Source organism: Schistocerca piceifrons, chromosome 8 (genome assembly GCF_021461385.2).
Source record: "Schistocerca piceifrons isolate TAMUIC-IGC-003096 chromosome 8, iqSchPice1.1, whole genome shotgun sequence".
NCBI lineage: Eukaryota > Metazoa > Arthropoda > Insecta > Orthoptera > Acrididae > Schistocerca > Schistocerca piceifrons.
Window position 1 is genome coordinate 34,671,053 of NC_060145.1, and position 22,705 is coordinate 34,693,757.

Sequence of the window (22,705 nt, forward strand, 5' to 3'; positions counted from 1 at the left end):
ATAATGCCTGCCCAAATGTTCACAGAAAATCTAGGTTGATGACGTGATTGCACAATTGCGTGCGGATTCTCGTCAGCCCACACATGTTGATTGTGAAAATTTTTCAATTTGATCACGTTGGAATGAAGCCTCATCCGTAAAGAGAACATTTGCACTGAAATGAGGATTGACACATTGCTGGATGAACCATTCGCAGAAGTGTACCCGTGGAGGCCAATCAGCTGCTGATAGTGCCTGCACACGCTGTACATGGTACTGAAACAACTGGTTCTTCCGTAGCACTCTCCATACAGTGACGTGGTCAACGTTACCTTGTACAGCAGCAACTTCTCTGACGCTGACATTAGGGTTATCGTCAACTGCACGAAGAATTGCCTCGTCCATTGCAGGTGTCCTTGTCGTTCTAGGTCTTCCCCAGTCGCGAGTCATAGGCTGGAATGTTCCGTGCTCCCTGAGACGCCGATCAATTGCTTCGAACGTCTTCCTGTCGGGACACCTTCGTTCTGGAAATCTGTCTCGATACAAACGAACCGCGCCACGGCTATTGCCCCGTGCTAATCCATACATCAAATAGTCATCTGCCAACTCCGCATTTGTAAACATTGCACTGACTGCAAAACCACGTTCATGATGAACACTAACCTGTTGATGCTACGTACTGATGTGCTTGATGCTAGTACTGTAGAGCAATGAGTCGCATGTCAACACAAGCACCGGAGTCAACATTACCTTCCTTCAATTGGGCCAACTGGCGGTGAATCGAGGAAACTACTGACGAAACTAAAATGAGCTCTAACACGGAAATTAAGCGTTTCCGGACACATGTCCACATAACATCTTTTCTTTATTTGTGTGTGAGGAATGTTTCCTGAAAGTTTGGCCGTACCTTTTTGTAACACCCTGTATACATGGCGCCGGCCCGCCGGCCTTCAGTACATCAGCGCACCTGATGATGGCAACGTGGTCGACTGCCGAAATATTGTGTCCGACGCACACTTATAGCAGGCTGTTCACCCGAGATTTATTTCGTCATAATATACGGCTGGAGAAATTGAAGAATCACATCATGTGTATCCAGTTTCCAGAGTAGCCACGGAAGGTGCTTCATAAATAACAGCGAAAAGCGTCTTGTCTAAAATTCTCTTTAATTAAATTGCAGTAATCTCCAGAGGGAAGAACAAATAATAACTAACTAAAATATCGTTACTTGTTATCCTCTTGGTGTCATAGTTGAAGTGGCCAGCAGTGTATTCATAATAAACATTAAAATTGTGAGGTCTGTCAGCACGTGCACGCACTAGTGCTCGGTTTTGCCGCGAGGTCACGTGAGGTGAGGGAGGGTAGGCAGCTGGTGACGCCGGAGCGCGTGTTGCAGCGTGGCGGTGCGCGCCGGGTGAGGCCTTCCTCACGGACGACCAGTGCTGGGTGTGCGTCTGCGGCCGCGACGGCGACCGCAGCACCGCCTTCTGTGCGCGCCGCCGCTGCCAGAACGACGGTACGCAAGGCGGCGCCAGATGCCGCGGCGCATGCAGCAGTAGCAGCAGGGGGGCCCCGGGCAAGCTCTTCCTGCCTCACACTGCACTCTTGCAACTGTGTCTGTTCTGACAAGTGCATGAAGAACAATTGCTACGGAACGTCTACCTGTCCTTCTTGCTCTTTGTCTTCACGACTGATGGTCATCAAAGGATCATGTTGCTTATACGATACTTCGCTTGCAAGGGAACCTCCCCATCGCTCCCCCACCTCAGATTTAGTTATAAGTTGGCACAGTGGATAGGCCTTGAAAAACTGGACACAGATCAATCGAGAAAACAGGAAGGAGTTGTATGGGACTATGAAAAAAATGAGCAAAATATACAAACTCAGTAGTCCATGTGCAAGGTAGGCAACATCATGGAGAGCGTGAGCTAAGGAGCGCCGTGGTTCCGTGGTTAGCGTGAGCAGCTGCAGAACGAGAGAGGTCCTTGGTTCCAGTCTTCCCTCGAGTGAAAAGTTTAAATTTTTATTTTCAGACAATTATCATCTGTCCGTCCGTCCGTCAGTCCGATGCGAGGTAACTGCGCCGTAGTATGGGGACACTACACCCAAACAAACATCGAAACACACGACGTCAGTCGACTACAGCGTACGGAAGAGAGAGTATTCCTGCTAACGAGGCTCCCTGGCTGGCAGTTGACTGTTCGCTACTTTGGACAAGAGTGCATTAAATACGTGAGATGTATTCCGTGGGCAATATGAATCCAGCAAATGTAGCTTGCGAAAATAAAATAAGTAAACTTTTCACTCGATGGAAGACTTGAACCAAGGACCTCTCGTTCTTTTTTATCTTTTTGCGTCTTTTATTTTTTAAATTTTTTTGAATAAAGAAAGTAAACTTTTCACTCGAGGGAAGACTTGAACCAAGGCCCTCTCTCGTTCTGCAGCTGCTCACGCTAACCACGGGACCATGGCGCTCCTGAGCTCACTCTATCCTTGATGTTGCTTATCTTACGCATAGACTACTCAGTTTGTATATTTTGCTTATTTTATTTATAGTTCCACACAACTTCTTCCTGTTTTCTCGATTGATCTGTGTTCAGTTTTTCAAGGCCTGTCCACAGTGCCAACTTATAACTAATCTGAGGCGGCTTCGATGTTAGTACCTGACACTGATTCTGATTCTGAGATGGCGTCAGTGTCTAAGCAGCATACTTGCTGGAACTGCCGGACTGGAAGGCTTGGTTCAAATGGCTCTGAGCACTATGGGACCTAACTTCTAAGGTCATCAGTCCCCTAGAACTTACAACTACTTAAACCTAACTATCCTAAGGGCATCACACACATCCATGCCCGAGGCAGGATTCGAACCTGCGACCGTAGCGGTCGCGCGGCTCCAGACTGTAGCGCCTAGAACCGCGTGGCCACCCCGGCAGGCCGCACTGGAAGCTCTGCACGAATTATGGCCTCTCCTGTCCATGAGATCCAGTGCAACCTGCCGGCGTGGTGATCGCGTGACACGGTAAGGAAACTATATAAGCGCAGCAGAGAGGAATGGAGAAGCTATCTAGCGAAGATACAGGCACCAAATTGGAAATCCGCTGAGTCAAGCAAGCCACTTTGACGAAGAGCGGTGTGGTGCGTGGTAAGGAGCGTATCGTAAACGGTGAAGCTAGTTGGCTGCTCGCGAAGTGCTATCCTGAGCATTCTTGGAAGGTGAGTGGAGGATATGTGAACGGGGAGTCGGCGGCAACATGTTGGACGTCCGCTACTCATCACGGAATGTGGAGGTCATATCCTTGCACGCTCTGTAAAGCAGGAAATGCGACGATCCGTGCAGGTCCGACGACATAGTACAGTGCTGGAGCAGACAAATATGTTTCGAAGAGCACTGTTTAGCGCACATTCTTGAACATGGGGATGCTCAGCTGACTCTCCTCGTTCCCCTACCCCCTCCGCGTGTTCTCTTGTTGACCCAATGACACCGTCAGTTATGACTGCACTGGGCTCGGTGTCAACGAGAATGGTCGTGTCGGTCAATGGAAACGTATTGCTTGCTTGGATGATTAGCGTTTCTTGAATCACCAGTTCGATGTTCTTATCTGGATACGTCATCATCCAAGCAAACAGCTGCTTGAAACACACCGTGCACCGCGGACGCAGGTGAGTGGGAGACAATATTATGCCACAGCGACTTTACCTGCGTTTCTATGGGACCTGTGGCAGTAATGGAAGCCACCATGACTGCTGCGGACTACGTGCGAACCAGATACATCCCCTCAAAAATGGTTCAAATGGCTCAGAGCACTATGGGACTTAACATCTCAGGTCATCAGTCCGCTAGAACTTAGAACTACTTAAACCTAACTATCCTAAGGACATCACACACATCCATGCTCGAGGCAGGATTCGAACCTGCGACGGTAGCGGTCGCGCGGTTCCAGACTGTAGCGTCTAGAACCGCTCGGTCACCCCGGCCGGCGCATACCCTCACACTAGACAGTGATGGCAGCTTCCAGCAGGGTAACTGCCAGGGTAACAAGGTACGAACACTGCTGTGAGGAATGTGATAATGAACTCGGGTTGAGGCCTTGTACACCAAATCCGCTTCATCTGAGTGCAGTGGAACACATCTGGAATGCTACTGGCGCCCAGCTCCGCGCCGATAAACTATCGACCCGTAATCTGCTTTAGCTGCGTGCCCTATAGACATCTGTTGCCAAGTGCCTCCAGAAACCCATCATGGCCTTGTAAGATCAAAGCCAAGCAGAATCGCTGCTGTAATGCGATCCATCTACATCTACATCTACATCCATACTCCGCAAGCCACCTGATGGTGTGTGGCGGAGGGTGCCCTGAGTACCTCTATCGGTTCTCCCTTCTATTCCAGTCTCCTATTGTTCGTGGAAAGAAGGATTGTCGGTATGCTTCTGTGTGGGCTCTAATCTCTCTGATTTTATCCTCATGGTCTCTTGGCGAGATATACGTAGGAGGGAGCAGTATACTGCTTGACTCTTCGGTGAAGGTATGTTCTCGAAACTTTAAAAAAAGCCCGTACCGAGCTAATCCATAGGTGGATCAGCACTCTGCTTAGCAGGTGAACGTAATGCCGTGTCTCAGTGGCATATCATTCCTGGCTGCAGACGTGGACTCGTCATTCGCTGTCGTAAACGCCAGAACAAGTTTCTAGTATATGGGGTGTAAAAGCTCTTCTTCAGCCTGGTGACTGTGGTTCAGTCTGTACTATTTCCAAATACTTTGTGGTAAGGGCCTATCACGCTGGAAGTGATGCTGTGTCTTTCCCTTCACTTATTGGAAAAAAAGTCCAGACAGTACTACACCAGTGAACGCTTCCTCCTATCACAGAAACGTCATTCCTATCCAATCATGAACATTTACTGCGATAAATGCGAGAAAGTATCTCCCAAAGTCTGATAGTGTGCCACACTGTGCATTTAGCTCCCAGTAGAAGGCCTTCTCGGGAGAGCCAAAACATCTGGTCGAAAGTTTCTGGAAAAGAATGACACAGTATGAAAACCCAAGAACTTTTGACGTCATCTACACTGCTCGCGAAAGCCCGTGTGCTATTGTGATAATGCGTGATTTAACAATTAAGTAACTACTGCATGTTTCAATTCACAAGGTACAAAACATAACACAACACAGGCTACATTACCCAGGGTACGATAGTGGGGGAGCAGGTGTCGGCCTGGGGAACGTCCTCGCAGACGCGTTCTGGTACTGCGTTCATCCGATATCTTATGAAGTGCCAAGTGTGTATTTGTATCGTCTCGATAACCGTGACGGGTGCTTGTACCATATTAAAGAAGCAAGTTTCTGTCTTCATTTAGCGAAACATATGACATAAATAAAATAAAATTATACAGAGCACTACCACTTCTTTTCTACATTATTGCTCACAAAACACGAAATTTGGTGTGTCCATTAGCAGTGATCCAAATTCTCAGGTTACTCATCGCAATATGGTGAGCCCACTGATATGCAATTTGTGCATCTGAATATGTGACTTAGCAACATTATCAAGCTACTTTTAGTTTATCATACTTATGAAGCAAAAAGAAACAGACTGCTGTGGATAAGTGACAGCGAACGTGATACGAGAGGGCAAAGAGGCTTGGGGTAGGGTGACATGGTATAGGAGAGAGAGAGAGAGAGAGAGAGAGAGAGAGAGAGAGAGAGAGAGAGAGACAGAGACAGAGAAACATAGACAAAGCTGCGAGACGAGATGCAGATGACAAGATTCGTGTTTATGTTTCTACAACGGAGGGAAAAGCTGTAGCCACAGAGACCTCTAGACGGACATCTGTTGATAATGACTCTGTAGAGCTTTCATTGCCCTGCAGCAGTCTGACGACGTGTGTTTTCTGTCAGTCCCACAAATATGTGTACGGGTATTAACTCAGTACCACCTTTTTCTAGGTCTCAAAAAAAAAAAAAAAAAAAAAGAAAAAAACCGTTTGCTCACACGTCGAACACATTTAATTTCATTCGTATTTGCAGCTCTCTGTGGCTAAAATATTCGTTCAAATATGTTCAGCGTTCCCTTTACGTCAGTGGCCAATGATCTTAGCAACGCGGGGTAACGGCACGTTCGCGGTTCGTTTTGTAACAGCTGATTTACGAGACGTCAATGCGCATGTGCCCATGGTCACGCAGCAAATAGACGATTCACGAATAATTGTTGGTTAGTTTTCACAATGAATCTTAAAATACTCCGGGAATACGAGTACAAATCACATGCATGTTCAGAGCCAGCAATGGACTGCCAAGTGCTCATATGACAACTGTTTCGTGGAAAATTTGGAAATTTGCTCCTATGGGACCAAACTGCTGAGGTCATCGGTCCCTAGGCTTACACACTACTTAATCTAACTGACTTCCGCTAAGGACAACACACATACACATGCCCGAGGGAGGACTCGAACCTCTAACGGTGGCAGCCACGCGAACCGTGACAAAAGCGCCTGAGACCGCGCGGCTACCACACGCGGCTGTTTCATGGACCCCTGCAACCTCTGTGACAACGGAATTCTTGATTTATCTGGCCGGATAACGTCTCTCCAGTCCCAGGAATGCGGTGTCTTCGTTGATGTGTACTGTTAGCGCATCCTCCTCCATTTGTTCCAGTCATACTTCGCCACTGAGAAATGTCACTGCACCGACTGCGCCAACGTGTGCTGTGTACTCCAACGCACAGAGCTCTACGCAGACGTGTTCCGGAGACTGTGTTGTCACCCCTGGGAGATGATACCATTAGGAAGGACAATTTTGATATTGGCAATCGAGGAGTAATGTAACGTGTAATGTTCGACGAGTTTTTCTCCAACCATAATTTCCGAATACTTCTTCGTTTTCAGATAAAATAGAGTCAGAAGCGGCCAGATGAAACACCATTTACGCAGTTCCAGTGATGTTAGTTGATTTACGCGGTTACCATCACAAAATGTTCTACTGCCACCTTGCAAACTGATGCTACACTCCTGGAAATGGAAAAAAGAACACATTGACACCGGTGTGTCAGACCCACCATACTTGCTCCGGACACTGCGAGAGGGCTGTACAAGCGATGATCACACGCACGGCACAGCGGACACACCAGGAACCGCGGTGTTGGCCGTCGAATGGCGCTAGCTGCGCAGCATTTGTGCACCGCCGCCGTCAGTGTCAGCCAGTTTACCGTGGCATACGGAGCTCCATCGCAGTCTTTAACACTGGTAGCATGCCGCGACAGCGTGGACGTGAACCGTATGTGCAGTTGACGGACTTTGAGCGAGGGCGTATAGTGGGCATGCGGGAGGCCGGGTGGACGTACCGCCGAATTGCTCAACACGTGGGGCGTGAGGTCTCCACAGTACATCGATGTTGTCGCCAGTGGTCGGCGGAAGGTGCACGTGCCCGTCGACCTGGGACCGGACCGCAGCGACGCACGGATGCACGCCAAGAGCGTAGGATCCTACGCAGTGCCGTAGGGGACCGCACCGCCACTTCCCAGCAAATTAGGGACACTGTTGCTCCTGGGGTATCGGCGAGGACCATTCGCAACCGTCTCCATGAAGCTGGGCTACGGTCCCGCACACCGTTAGGCCGTCTTCCGCTCACGCCCCAACATCGTGCAGCCCGCCTCCAGTGGTGTCGCGGCAGGCGTGAATGGAGGGACGAATGGAGACGTGTCGTCTTCAGCGATGAGAGTCGCTTCTGCCTTGGTGCCAGTGATGGTCGTATGCGTGTTTGGCGCCGTGCAGGTGAGCGCCACAATCAGGACTGCATACGACCGAGGCACACAGGGCCAACACCCGGCATCATGGTGTGGGGAGCGATCTCCTACACTGGCCGTACACCACTGGTGATCGTCGAGGGGACACTGAATAGTGCACGGTACATCCAAACCGTCATCGAATCCATCGTTCTACCGTTCCTAGACCGGCAAGGGAACTTGCTGTTCCAACAGGACAATGCACGTCCGCATGTATCCCGTGCCACCCAACGTGCTCTAGAAGGTGTAAGTCAACTACCCTGGCCAGCAAGATCTCCGGATCTGTCCCCTATTGGGCATGTTTGGGACTGGATGAAGCGTCGTCTCACGCGGTCTGCACGTCCAGCACGAACGCTGGTCCAACTGAGGCGCCAGGTGGAAATGGCATGGCAAGCCGTTCCACAGGACTACATCCAGCGTCTCTACGATCGTCTCCATGGGAGAATAGCAGCCTGCATTGCTGCGAAAGGTGGATATACACTGTACTAGTGCCGACATTGTGCATGCTCTGTTGCCTGTGTCTATGTGCCTGTGGTTCTGTCAGTGTAATCATGTGATGTATCTGACCCCAGGAATGTGTCAATAAAGTTTCCCCTTCCTGGGACAATGAATTCACGGTGTTCTTATTTCAATTTCCAGGAGTGTATTATACTTCGAATGAAAAATTATCATTTTGCATGTCTTTACGATAAGCAACAGTGAGTGAAGCGTACTTTTATATCTTCGAGTCATAACTTAAAGAAAAGTAAAAGTTCTGTAACGTTTACAGTAAGGAAAATCGGATCCTTATCTGTTTATCGCTTTTAACTAAGGTCTACCTGTCAGCGCCTTGTCTTATTGTTATCAAGCTTGTGGTGCTTAACAAGTTTAATTAAATGAATCTGCTACAAACTCCTCAGTAAAATTGTAGTGAAGCAATGAACAAATACACTTTTCTGTTTTTTATTAATTACTTTCCTTCTTCTCAGCTTGAACCACACTGTAGCATGTATGTCATATATTTCCTCTTATTCCGGCGATCTATTGCGCTCGTGCTGTTTACAGGTAATAAGAATGTAAGACAGGTAGTTGGTCTTTGGCTGCCTGTATTCCTTCGTTATCAATTACAATGTTGTACATGTCAATTTAAATATATATGACACAAATTTTCTGCAACATTTTTTGACTTTCTTGTTACTGTTCAATGAGAATTGCACATGTGCCACAGATAATGAGTTTGCGGAAAATGATTTCTATTAAAATAATGAATTCTAATGTCTTAGAGATAAGCTACTGAAGTGAACTAACATCGAAATAAATATAATTGTACCAATAGGTTCTCTTGCTTGCAATATTCTACTACAGAAGTTGTATATTCAGCAAATATCTTTCAGAATATTCGCAGTTTATACATTACTTATATGACTGCGGAGAACTTAGAATGGTCATTCTAAAACCTCCGCCACTGGATCTTCTACATCTACATCTACATTTATACTCCGCAAGCCACCCGACGGTGTGTGGCGGAGGGCACATTACGTGCCACTGTCATTACCTCCCTTTCCTGTTGCAGTCGCGTATGGTTCGCGGGAAGAATGACTGCCGGAAAGCCTCCGTGCGCGCTTGAATCTCTGTAATTTTACATTCGTGATCTCCTCGGGAGGTATAAGTAGGGGGAAGCAATATATTCGATTCCTCATCCAGAAACGCACCCTCTCGAAACCTGGACAGCAAGCTACACCGCGATGCAGAGCGCCTTTCTTGCAGAGTCTGCCACTTGAGTTTGCTAAACATCTCTGTAAGGCTATCACGCTTACCAAATAACCCTGTGACGAAACGCGCCGCTCTTCTCTGGATCTTCTCTATCTCCGCCGTCAACCCGACCTGGTACGGATCCCACACTGAAGAGCAAGACTCAAGTATAGGTCGAACGAGTGTTTTCTAAGCCACCTCCTTTGTTGATGGACTACATTTTCTAAGGACTCTCCCAATGAATCTCAACCTGGCGCCCGCCCTACCAACAATTAATTTTATGTGATCATTCCACTTCAAATCGTTCCGCACGCATACTCCCAGATATTTTACAGAAGTAACTGCTACCAGTGTTTGTTCCGCTATCATATAATCATACAAGAAAGGATGCTTCTTTCTATGTATTCGCAATACATTACATTTGTCTATGTTAAGGGTCAGTTGCCACTCCCTGCACCAACTGCCTATCCGCTGCAGATCTTCCTGCATTTCGCTGCAATTTTCTAATGCTGCAACTTCTCTGTATACTACAGCATCATCCGCGAAAAGCCGCATGGAACTTCCGACACTATCTACTAGGTCATTTATATATATTTTGGAAAGCAATGGTCCCATAACACTCCCCTGTGGCACGCCAGAGGTTACCTTAACGTTTGTAGACATCTCTCCATTGAGAACAACATGCTGTGTTCTGTTTGCTAAAAACTATTCAATCTAGCCACATAGCTGGTCTGATATTCCTTAGGCTCTTACTTTGTTTATCGAGCGACAGTGCGGAACTGTATCGAACGCCTTCCGGAAGTCAAGAAAAATAGCCTCTAACTGAGAGCCTGTATCTAATATTTTCTGGGTCTCATGAACAAATAAAGCGAGTTGGGTCTCACACGATCGCTGTTTCCGGAATCCATGTTGATTCCTACAGAGTAGATTCTGGGTTTCCAGAAACGACATTATAGGCGAGCAAAAAACATGTTCTAAAATTCTACAACAGATCGACGTCAGGGATGTAGGTCTATACTTTTGCGCTTCTGCTCGACGACCCTTCTTGAATACTGGGAATACCTGTGCTCTTTTCCAATCATTTGGAACCTTCCGTTCTTCTAGAGACTTGCGGTACACGGCTGTTAGAAGGGGGGCGAGCTCTTTCGCCTACTCTTGTAGAATCGAATGAGTATCACGTCAGGTCCAGTGGACTTTCCTCTGTTGAGTGATTCCAGTTGTTTTTCTATTCCTTGGACACTTATTTCTACGTCAGCCATTTTTTCGTTCGTGCGAGGATTTAGAGAAGGAACTGCAGTGCGGTCCGTAAGACCAGAACTTCCTAGGATTTTCGGTCAAGTCGGTACATAGAATTTTACTTTCCAATTCACTGAACGCTTCACGTATAGGCTTCCGTGCGCTAACTTTGACATCGTTTAGTTTCTGTTTGTCTGAGAGGTTTTGGCTGCGTTTAAATTTGTAGTGAAGCTCTCTTTGCTTTCGCAGTAGTTTTCTAACTTTGTTGTTGAACCACGGTGGGTTTTTCCCGTCCCTTACAGTTTTACTCGGCACGTCATCTGTCTAAAACGCATTTTACTTTTGCCTTGAACTTTTTCCATAAACACTCAACATTGTCAGTATCGGAACAGAAATTTTGGTTTTGATCTGCTAGCTAGTCTGAAATCTGCCTTCTATTACTCTTGCTAAACAGATAAATCTTCCTCCCTTTTTTATATTCGTAATTACTTCCATATTCATGGATGCTGCAACGGCTTTATGATCACTGATTCCCTGTTCTGCGCTTACAGAGTCGAAACGTTCGGGTCTGTTTGTTATCAGTAGGTCCAAGATGTTATCTCCACGAGTCGGTTCTCTGTTTAATTGCTCGAGGTAATTTTCGGATAGTGCACTCAGTATAATGTCACTCGATGCTCTGTCCCTACCACTCGTCCTAAACATCTGAGTGTCCCAGTATATATCTGGTAAATTGAAATCTCCACCTAAGACTATAACATGCCGAGAAAATTTATGTGAAATGTAGTCCAGATTTTCTCTCAATTGTTCTGCCACTAATGCTGCTGAGTCGGGAAGTCGATAAAAGGAGTCAATTATTAACCTAGATCGGTTGTTGAGTGTAACTCCACCCATAATAATTCACAGGAACTATCCACGTCTATTTCACTACAGGATAATCTACTACTAACAGCGACAAACACGCCTCCACCGGTTGCATGCAGTCTATCCTTTCTAAACACCGTCTGCGCCTTTGTAAAAATTTCGGAAGAATTTATCTATGGCTTAAGCCAGCTTTCCGTACCTATAACGATTTCAGCTTCGGTGCTTTTTATCAGCGCTTGAAGTTCCGGTACTTTACCGATGCAGCTTCGACAGTTTACAATCACAATACCGATTGCTGCTTGGTTCCCGCATGTCCTGACTTTGCCCAGCACCCTTTGAGGCTGTTGCCCTTTCTGTACTTGCCCAAGGCCATCTAACCTAAAAAACCGCTGAGTCCACGCCACACAACCCCTGCTACCCGTGTAGCCGCCTGCTGTGTGTAGTGGACTCCTGACCTATCCAGCGGAACCCGAAACCCCACCACCCTATGGCGCAAGTCGGGGAATCTGCAGCCCACACGGTCGCAGAACCGTCTCAGCCTCTGATTCAGACCCTCCAGTCGGCTCTGTACCAAAGGTCCGTAGTCAGTCCTGTCGACGATGCTGCAGATGGTGAGCTCTGCTTTCATCCCGCTATCGAGACTGGCAGTCTTCACCAAATCAGATAGCCGCCGGAAGCCAGAGAGGATTTCCTCCGATCCATAGCGACACACATAATTGGTGCCGACATGAGCGACCACCTGCAGATGGGTGCACCCTGTACCCTTCATGGCATCCGGAAGGACCCTTTCCACATCTGGAATGACTCCCCCCGGTTTGCACACGGAGTTCACATTGGTTTTCTTCCCCTCTCTTGCTGCTCTTTCCGCGTAATCTAGCGTAAACAAGTAATGTTGTAAAGGAGAATGAAGAAAGCAGCAACAAATAAAGTATTGAATAATATGTAGGAAATTTTTGAAATGATTTCGCGAAGAAGCTTTAGGTTTGGAACAGCCAAAGTTGATACAAAATTCGAGAATATACTCTTCCCAGTTAATGTGGTTTACCAACAAGAAATAATGCACAATGTCAAACGTTCGTAACTGTTTGGCTGTTCGTGTTAATCATTGTGTTGAGTCAAGGCAGTCAAATCCCGTATGCTTAGACTCGCTATACTATTACTCGGCTACGTAAGTTATTTTCAACAGTGGATCTGACTGTGAAAGATTTTCGCGAATACATTTATAGAAGGAAAATGATCTGCACTACTCACTGCATAACACTGCATATCTTTAGCAGAAAAATGATTGAAATTTGTACTGTTGGCGATAGACAGATGTAAAAGTAAAACTGATATGCTTGCTGGCTTTCGGAGGTAACAGTTTCTTTGTCAGGATGCGAGTGAGCTGCCCTTCCTTTTTAACCTACTCCAACTTACCCTGCGACAGTACCTAACGGTTGCTGCTAGTGTAATAGTTCTTCCAAACAGCATCCCATACCAATAAACCAGTTGCCTCTTTACCTGCAGTTACTCGTACTTTACGTACTTGGGTACGCACGGGTTTGTTTAAAAAGAACAGCACAATGTAGTCATAGGGTTCCTCCGCACACATCTGCTTTCATGCCTCACAGCTTAATTTCTACAGACATGATTTGATTCAACTTGACCACTTATCGGACTGAACTAATACATTACAAGAATATTTACATAATGAAATGTTATAAATATTCTGTCACACTAAGATCATTTATAGTAGTTACAAATAAAAGTTTGTTCATAAATAAATAAGTTAGTATTATCATGCAAGTGCGCTCGTGTTAAATGACGACCACTTTTCGTTACTTATTGGTGCAAAAATTATTTACGTCTTCATGACAGAAGCGTCCTTCGGTTTTCTTTTAGTTCTGGTGTCCCCTAACACACGTGATCGACCACTTTTAAACTTTGGTAACAAGAAGTCAGAAGTAGAAAACATTTTTAGTAGTCATTTTTTAAGTGTTGCAGAGAAAATAGGTTCTAGCTATTCATTAAAAATGCAAGGCAGTATATGGAGGAGGCAGTACCTACACAATGTGATAAAATTGAAATTCAACCCACCTCTCCTACTGAAATTAGGAAAATAATAAATTCACTCAAAAATAAAAGCTCACATGGAATTGATGGCATTTCCAACAGAGTACTAAAAGCTTGTTCCCAACAAATAAGTAGGATTCTCAGCCACATATGTAGTAGCTCGCTGAAACAGGGAATTTTTCTAGATAGACTGAAATATGCTGTTGTTAAACCATTGCATAAAAAAGGGGATAGATCTGATGCTAACAACTACCACCCAATCTCACTTCTGACAGCTTTATCCAAAATTCTAGAAAAAGTAATGTATTCAAGAGTAGCATCATATGTAAAAGTGAAGTACTAACAAAATGTCAATTTGGTTTTCAGAAAGGCTTTTCAACAGAAAATGCTATATATGCTTTCACTTATCAAATATTAAATGCAATGAATAAACGAACATCACCCATTGGGATATTTTTCGATCTCTCAAAGGCTTTTGATTGTGTGAATCATGAAATTCTTCTAGATAAGCGTAAGTATTGTGGTGTGAGTGGGACAGTGCACAAATGGTTTAATTCATACTTAACTGGAAGAATGCAGAAGGTTGACAATTAACAGTACAGAGTCCACATTGGTCGTATTTTTTTGTTTTATTATCCGCAAAATCGATTTTCGGTCACTTAGTGACCATCCTCAGTGCTGTAATACACAATTAAAATTGGTAGGCACTGGTATCAACAAACTTAGAGTGAGTTTATGTGATCTCTCTAAGCTTGTTGATACTAGTGCCTACTAATTTTAATTGTATATTACAGCACTGAGGATGGTCACTAAGTGGCCTAAAATCGATTTTGCGGATAATAAAAAAAAAAAACGACCAATGCTGATTCTCCTTCCAATTATATCCATTATTTGGTCATGGTGTACAGAACACTCCATGGAGTCGCCAATCAGTACAGAGTCCTCTAACTGGGGAGGTATCAAGAATGGTGTCCCACAGGGTTCAGTCTTGGGTCTCTTATTGTTCTTAATATATATTAATGACTTGCCACTCTATATTCATAAAGATGCACAGCTAGTTCTTTTTGCTGAGGATACAAGTATAGTAATCACACCCAAGAAGCAAGAATTAGCTGAGGAAAGTGCAAATAATATCTTCCAGAAAATTATTAAGTGGTTCTCTGCAAATGGACTCTCACTAAATTTTGAGAAAACACATTTTATGCAATTCTGTACAGTAAATGGCATAACACCATTGATGAATATAGACTATAAACGGAAGTCTGTTGCTAAGGTAGATTACTCAAAATTTCTGGGTGTGTGCACTGATGAGAAATTGAATTGGAAGAAACACATAGATGATCTGCTGAAACGGTTAGGTTAAGCTACTTATGCTATTATGGTTATTGCAAATTTTGGTGATAAACATATCAGTAAATTAGCCTACTATGGCTATTTTCATTCAATGCTTTCATATGGCATCACATTTTGAGGCAATTCGTCATTAAGAGATAAAGTATTCATTGCACAAAAGTGTGTAATCAGAATAGCAGCTGGAGCCCACCCAAGATCACCTTGCACACATGTACTTGAGGAACTCGTGTTATTCACAGCACCTTCTCAATTGATATATTCATGACATAATTTGTCATTAATAACCCAACCCAATTCAAAAATAACAGCGAAGTGCATAGCTACAACGCTAGAAGAAAGGATGATATTCACTATTCTGAATTAAATCTCACTTTGGCACAGAAAGGGGTGAATTATGCTGCCACAAAAATCTTTGGTCATTTGCCAAATGGTATAAAAAGTCTGACAGATAGTCAACCAACATTTAAAAGCAAATTAAAAGACTTTCTGAATGGCAACTCCTGCTACTCAATAGATGAATTCTTAGATATGAAGTAGTAACTGTAAAAAAAAATTTTCAACTATTTTGTGTAAAGAAAACTTATCATTGCGAAATGTCGTATTCATGATCTATGGAGAAAGGATTAATGTATGTATGTATGTATCTAGAATCGATTATTAAAAGCATTGGTAATCAACATATAAATGAAATTACTGGCAAAATGGTGAACAGTTCATTAAATAATGACACAAGTGTGTCAATATACGAGGTGTTCACGCTGCATTCATATGCTAGGTAATGTTCTGACAAATATTTGCACAATACAAAAATGTAGAAGACTTCATAAGGCAACAAAAAGCAGATACAGATACTTTCCGAGATGGTAGCTATCGTGCCCATTTTTATTAGGGCTATTTGCTTGTTTCATTGTCCCCTGCTTATCCGTTTCATTTGCACCTATAGTAGACCAGCATATATGCGTAGTAGAGACGAATGGGGAACCATTATAGTGACAATATGGGTTATTGTGTAAACTGGGGAATCCACTGAAATAAGCGACTTTGATAAATGGTAGATAGTTACGGCCCAACATCTGGGAATGAGCTTCTTGGAAATAGCGAAATGGGTTGGCTGTTCGCTTGCAACTGTCTTGGTGTCTAAGTATAGTTGTGCAGCGACAGTGAGACCAGGCCTAGCGACAACGTCTTGAAGGTGCCTACTCCGTAAAGCAGGGCAGAGGTGTCCTGTGGTAGATCGGATGAGATTGTAGAGAGGCACAAGTGTTTTGGATCACACCATTCACCGCACATCATTGAACATCTTGCTCGGCAGAAGATGATCCCTGTGTGTTCCAGTGTTGGTCCATCGACATTTCAGTTACAATTGCAGTGGGCACAGCATCATCGTGATTGAACCATGAATGAATGGAAACCTGTCACCTGGTCAGATGATTCACGTTTCTTGTTACACCAGGTTGATGGTCGTTTTCAGATATGCTGAAACTTCTGTGAACTGCTACTGACGACAAGCACGGCACCAAAGGCACAGGCTGGTGTGAAGGCAGTATCACATGATGGGAGAGATTCATCTCAGCTTCAGTGGGATCTGTTGCAGTAATCGAAGCCACCATGACAGTTTTGTGGTATATATACGAGGGTCGGAACTTAAATAGTCGCAACTACTTATTCACGACCGATGCAAAAGAGCTACATGTTTGCACCTGTTACTGTCCTTCAAAGTAGTCACCAGCGTTGTGTAGAACCCGTTTCCAGCAGGTGCAGACATGTAACTCCTTAGTATCGGTTGTGAATAAATAGTTGCCACTATTTAAGTACTAACCCTCGTATACATATTTTGGGAAAGCTAAGATCGCTTCATTCCAATTACTAGTTTCGACGGAATCGTGCTGTCGTCTTCAGACTGGCATTACACATTGCGAGTATTTTCACATACATGTGTCCTTGACATTTTGAGAACAAAGTGTAACTATGTTAAAAGACTAGTATTGGAATAAAGGTCTTAAAAATCAAGCGACTTTGGCTTTTACAAAAATATGTAAAACAGAGTTCGCCCCAGGAACATGTGTGAGTTATACAGCTCTGGGCTGCTTGAACATTAATGTAGTCACCAGCGTAGCTTCATGTCTGTGATGGCAGGGATGGAATCTTCCAAGAGGATAACTGACAGTGTCAGAAAGCCTGAACGTCGCTACACTGATTTGAGGAGAGTGACAATGAAGTTGATGACTTTTCCACCAAATTCACCTGATCTCAAACTGACGAAGCGCGCTTGCGACGCTATCAGGCAGCAGTTCACGCTCACAAACCACTGGCCTGTAATACGTATAGGAATTTTGTAACCTTGCATAAACATCTGATGCCTCATAACTGCAGAAATCTGTCAAGGACTTGTCGAATCGATGCCCTGTGTAATCACTGCTGTAGCGCTTTGTAAAGATGGACCAACACGTTATTAAGTAAGTGGTCGTAACTACTTAGATCGTCAGTGTATGTTCATTTACACGGTGCTTCTCTTGGTTATGCCAGTTTAGAAATTTGCAATATTCTTCACAAAGTACTGAGATTGGTTTTTGTTCTCTGAAATCTCCTTGCTATGGTCCTGAAATTTATTTCCTACGAAATACGCTTAACATTCCAGAATGAGATTTTCACTCTACAGCGGAGTGTGCGCTCATATGAAACTTCGTGACAGATTAAAACAGTGTGCCGGACCGAGACTCGAACTAGGGACCTTTGCCTTTCGCGAGCAAGTGCTCTACCAACTGAGCTACCGAAGCACGACTCACGGCCCATCATCACAGCTTTACTTCTGCCAGTACCTCGTCTCCTCCCTTCCAAACTTTACAGAGGCTCTCCTGCGAACCTTGCAGGACTAGCACTCTTGAAAGATAGGATATTGGGGAGACATGGCTTAGCCACAGCCTAGGGGATGTTTCCAGAATGAGATTTTCACTCTGCAGCGGAGTGTGTGCTGATATGAAACTTCGTGGCAGATTGAAACTGTGTGCCAGATCGAGACTCGAACTCGGGACCTTTGCCTTTCGCGGGCAAGTGCTCTACCAACTGAGCTACCTAAGCACGACGCACGGCCCATCATCACAGCTTTACTTCTGCCAGTACCTCGCCTTCTACCTTCCAAACTTTACAGAAGCTCTCCTGCGAACCTTGCAGGACTAGCACTCCTGAAAGATAGGATATTGGGGAGACATGGCTTAGCCACAGCCTAGGGGATGTTTCCAGAATGAGATTTTCACTCTGCAGCGGAGTGTGCTGATATGAAACTTCGTGGCAGATTGAAACTGTGTGCCGGACCGAGACTCGAACTCGGGACCTTTGCCTTTCGCGGACAAGTGCTCCTTTCTTTCAGGAGTGCTAGTTCTGCAAGGTTCGCAGGAGAGCTTCTGTAAAGTTTGGAAGGTAGGAGACGAGGTACTGGCAGAAGTAAAGCTGTGAGGACGGGCCGTGAGTCGTGCTTGGGTAGCTTAGTTGGTAGAGCACTGGCCCGCGAAAGGCAAAGGTCCCGAGTTCGAGTCTCAGTCCGGCACACAGTTTTAATCTGCCATTAAATTTCGTATCAGCGCACACTGCGCTGCAGAGTGAAAACCTCATTCTGGAAACATCCCCTAGGCTGTGGCTAAGCCATAACTCCCCAATATCCTTTCTTTCTGGAGTACTAGTTCCGCAAGGTTCGCAGGAGAGCTTCTGTAAAATTCGGAATGTAGGAGACGAGGTACTGGCAGAAGTAAAGCTGTGAGGATGGGGCGTGAGTCGTGCTTGGGCAGCTCAGTTGGTAGAGCACTTGCCCGCGAGAGGGAAAGTTCACGAGTTCGAGTCTCGGTCCGGCACACAGTTTTAATCTGCCACGAAGTTTCACGCTTAACATTTATTCGTATGTCATGTTTTTTTTATCGTAGCACAGATGTAGATGTTTCTTGGCGAGTTGTGAGTGCACAGTGGGGGAGGGGGGAGTCTGACAGGTACTCAGTAAGAGGTGCAGCAGCTGTTCCCATTTTCTAGATGTGGCTTGGTGAATTGTTTGTGACAGTGGGGGGTCTGGCACCCCTTTTGTAGATGTAGCTTGATGAGGTGCCTGTGCCCATTGGGGTGGGGGCGTCCACCAGCTGCCCAGTAAGACGTGCAGCGGCTGCGTCCATTTCACAGATGTGACACGGTGACTTGTGTGTGTGTCTACAGTGGCGGGCAACGCGCTCGGCGCCTACGAGGAGACGTGCCGTCCCGGGAAGGTATTCCGGCGGGCGTGCAACTACTGCGTGTGCCCCGGCAGCGGCCTACGCAGCCGAGCTACCTGCACCACCAGACTCTGCCACCTGCCGACGCCCGTCGCCGCCGCAGCCGCCGCGCACCGCCGCTTCAGGAGGGGTGAGGCCTGTCTCTCAGGGCGCGACCGTGCCCCAACTGTCGTCTCATTAGTGATTCAGTCAACAAAGATTCCACCCCATGACTTCTGTCTAAACATCTAAGTCCGTCCTATCTTGACAACATCCTAGAATACTTCTGCCTAACAAGGAGACGGCACGACCGTGGGGTCGAGGACCCCTAACACCTCACGTGGTTAAAATACGAGGGTCGGTCAAAAAGTAATGCCTCCCATTTTTTTTCTACTTAAAGAAATTAAGTTAAGTGAAAAATTTGAATTTGGCGCCATTCCTCAAACCTTCTTCTGCAATCCACTGCAGTAGTAACTTTCTGTGTCAACAGGTGGCAGCACAGCAGAAGTTTGTAAGATGGCCGACATCGATGTTCGTTTGAGACAGCGTTGTGTGATTGAATTCTTGAATGCAGAAGGTGAAACGCCCATACGCATTCATGAAAGACTGAAGAAGGTGTATGGTGTTGTGACAGTGGATGTCAGCACTATTAGACGATGGGTTCGTCGTTGTAAGGAAGCTGAAGGGCAAACACCGTTGACTGACGAAAAGCGGAGCGGCAGGCCGGTGAGTGCAGTGACTCCACACAACATTCAGCAAGTTGATGACATCATTCGTGGTGACCGTCGGGTGACTGCAGATGAAGTGTGTCGCATTATTTCTCTTAGTAAAGGCAGTGTGATCACGATTATTAAACAATTGGGGTACTCAAAAGTTTGTGCACGGTGGGTTCCAAGAATGTTAACCGATCAGAATAAAGAGGCAAGGAAAACAATAGCCTCCCAACACTTGCAGCGCTTCCGTTTGGAGGGAGATGAGTTTCTGAAAAAAATTGTGACCGGGGACGAAACATGGGTGCATTTTTTTGAACCCGAATCAAAGAGGCAGTCAATGGAGTGGCGTCACACAAGCTCGCCGAGGAAGAAAAAATTCAAAACTGTGCGATCGGCAGGGAAAGTTATGGCAACAGTTTTCTGGGATACAGAGGGTGTGATTCTGGTTGATTTTTTGGAGCAGGGATGCACAATAAATTCTGTTCAATACGTCACAACCCTCAACAAACTTAAAGCACGTCTTCAGCGAGTTCGCCCAACAAAATCAATGGCAGATGTTCTTCTTTTGCATGACAATGCAAGACCACACACCAGTCGTCACACCTCTGACGAGATTGTCAAAATTGGATGGGAAATTTTGCCCCATCCCCCATACAGCCCTGACCTGGCACCATCAGACTTCCATCTGTTCGGGCCACTAAAAGAAGCTCATCGTGGGATTCATTTTGAAGATGAGGAGGCCGTCAAAACATCCGTGCGTCAATGGCTTAGGAAGCAGAGCTGTGATTTTTACCGTGCTGGGATACATGCCCTTGTTCAAAGATGGACCAAAACTGTAGAGATGGGCGGAGATTACATTGAAAAATGACAAAATGATCCTCAATGTTGTGGTTTTCAACCTATGTAATTGCATTTAAATTTCCTGACAATTAAACGTAGAAAAAAAAAATAGGAGGCATTACTTTTTGACTGACCCTCGTATTAGGACGCACTACTCGGAAAATCCCGAGAAAAATCGATCCAAAATTTTCTTAGGTGCCGTATGAGTATAAAATGTTAGTCCACTGCTGAGTCGCCGTTTGGCCTACATGGTTAGCGTTCGGACCGTTATGCCAGAGGTCTCTAGTTCGATTCCTGCTTTCGCACATTTATTTTCTTCTGTTGCTCGCAAAATTGCAGCGCATTGTTACAGGAGAATCGTGAAATTAATTCCCGGGAAGACTGTATAAAAATTCATTCTTTAATTCACCATCAATTATCGTCACCAATATTCTGAGACGTGATCCAATACTCCTGGTTTGCTTCAAAATTATCAGAAACTCAAAACATTTTCGTAAATGTTAATGGGACATGTTTTTGTACAGATTTATTGCAAACGCCCTGTGACTGTAAAAAATCCGATTTCATATGTTGCTCAAGATGTCGCAAAAACTATTGCTTTGTTTGTTTTTGCGATAATAACCACTGTGGTTCTTGTTTATAATTATTATATGTTTCCCAATCGACTTTGCTATTCTGATTAAAAACCCAAGGTTTCTCCTCATATACTTTACAATGAAAAATGGAGAACCCATCGCCATGAATTGTGTTGTTGGACAAAAAGAAAATAATTGTTATTCAATAATGTAACTAATTTGTTAAAGATAATGTAGGTTTGAGAAACTTTCTGAATAATTGGTGTAATAACAAAAGAAAATGAAACAGAAGGAAAAAAAGTGCCGGAGAAGGAACCGAACCCGAGACCTCTAGCGTAAGAGTCCGAGCCCTAAACATCTAGGCCAGACGGCGCCTCGGCAATGCGCTAACATTTTATACTCATACGGCACCTAAGAAACTTTGAATAGATTTTTTCCCGGGATTTTCCGGGTAGTGCGTCCCAATATTTTAACCACGTGAGGTGTTAGGGGTCCTCCTTCACCACACAAAGTTTCGGACAAATCCCCGACCCTACCGTCGTGCCGTCTCCTTGTAAGCCTCGGACATTACATGCTATGTCAATCGCACTAATAACCATCCAACAGAAGCCCTACTGTGGTCTGAAACTTCTAACTGCTAGAAACATGGATTGGATGCGTGCACTATTGTGCTCATATACTCACCATTGATCTGACCCACTCTCGACTATGCCAACGACAGGTGGAATTCCATTCTACTCAGACATTACTGTTGTTGTGATCTTCAGTCTTGAGACTGGTTTGATGCAACTCTCCATGCTACTCTATCTCGTGCAGGCTTCTTCATCTCCCAGTACCTACTGCAACCTACATCCTTCTGAATCTGCTTAGTGTATTCATCTCTTGGTCTCCCTCTACGATTTTTACCCTCCACGCTGCCCTCCAATACTAAACTGGGGATCCCTTGATGCCTCAGAACATGTCCTACCAACCGATCTCATCTTATAGTCAAGTTGTGCCACAAACACCTCTTCTCCCCAATTCTATTCAATACCTCCTCCTTAGTTATGTGATCTACCCATCTAATCTTCAGCATTCATCTATAGCACCACATTTCGAAAGCTTCTATTCTCTTCTTGTGCAGACTATTTATCGTAAACGTTTCACTTCCATACATGGCTACACTCCATACAAATACTTTCAGAAACGACTTCCTGACACTTAAATCTATACTCGATATTAACAAATTTCTCTTCTTCAGAAATCCTTTCCTTGCCATTGCCAGTCTACATTTTATATCCTCTCTACTTCGACCATCCTCAGTTATTTTGCTCCCGAAATAGCAAAGCTCCTTTACTACTTTAAGTGTCTCATTTCCTAATCTAA

General features: G+C 45.0%; 1 protein-coding gene across 1 annotated transcript in view; it reads left to right on the forward strand.

Annotated features, from left to right (window-relative positions):
* Window positions 1-22,705, forward strand: part of LOC124711248 (pacifastin-like protease inhibitor cvp4) — a 124,460-nt gene that overhangs the window by 57,436 nt on the left and 44,319 nt on the right. The window contains exon 2 of the mRNA XM_047241218.1: window positions 19,178-19,363. Coding sequence (XP_047097174.1) covers window positions 19,178-19,363 — 186 coding nt within the window. The remainder of the gene's footprint in view (window positions 1-19,177; window positions 19,364-22,705) is intronic.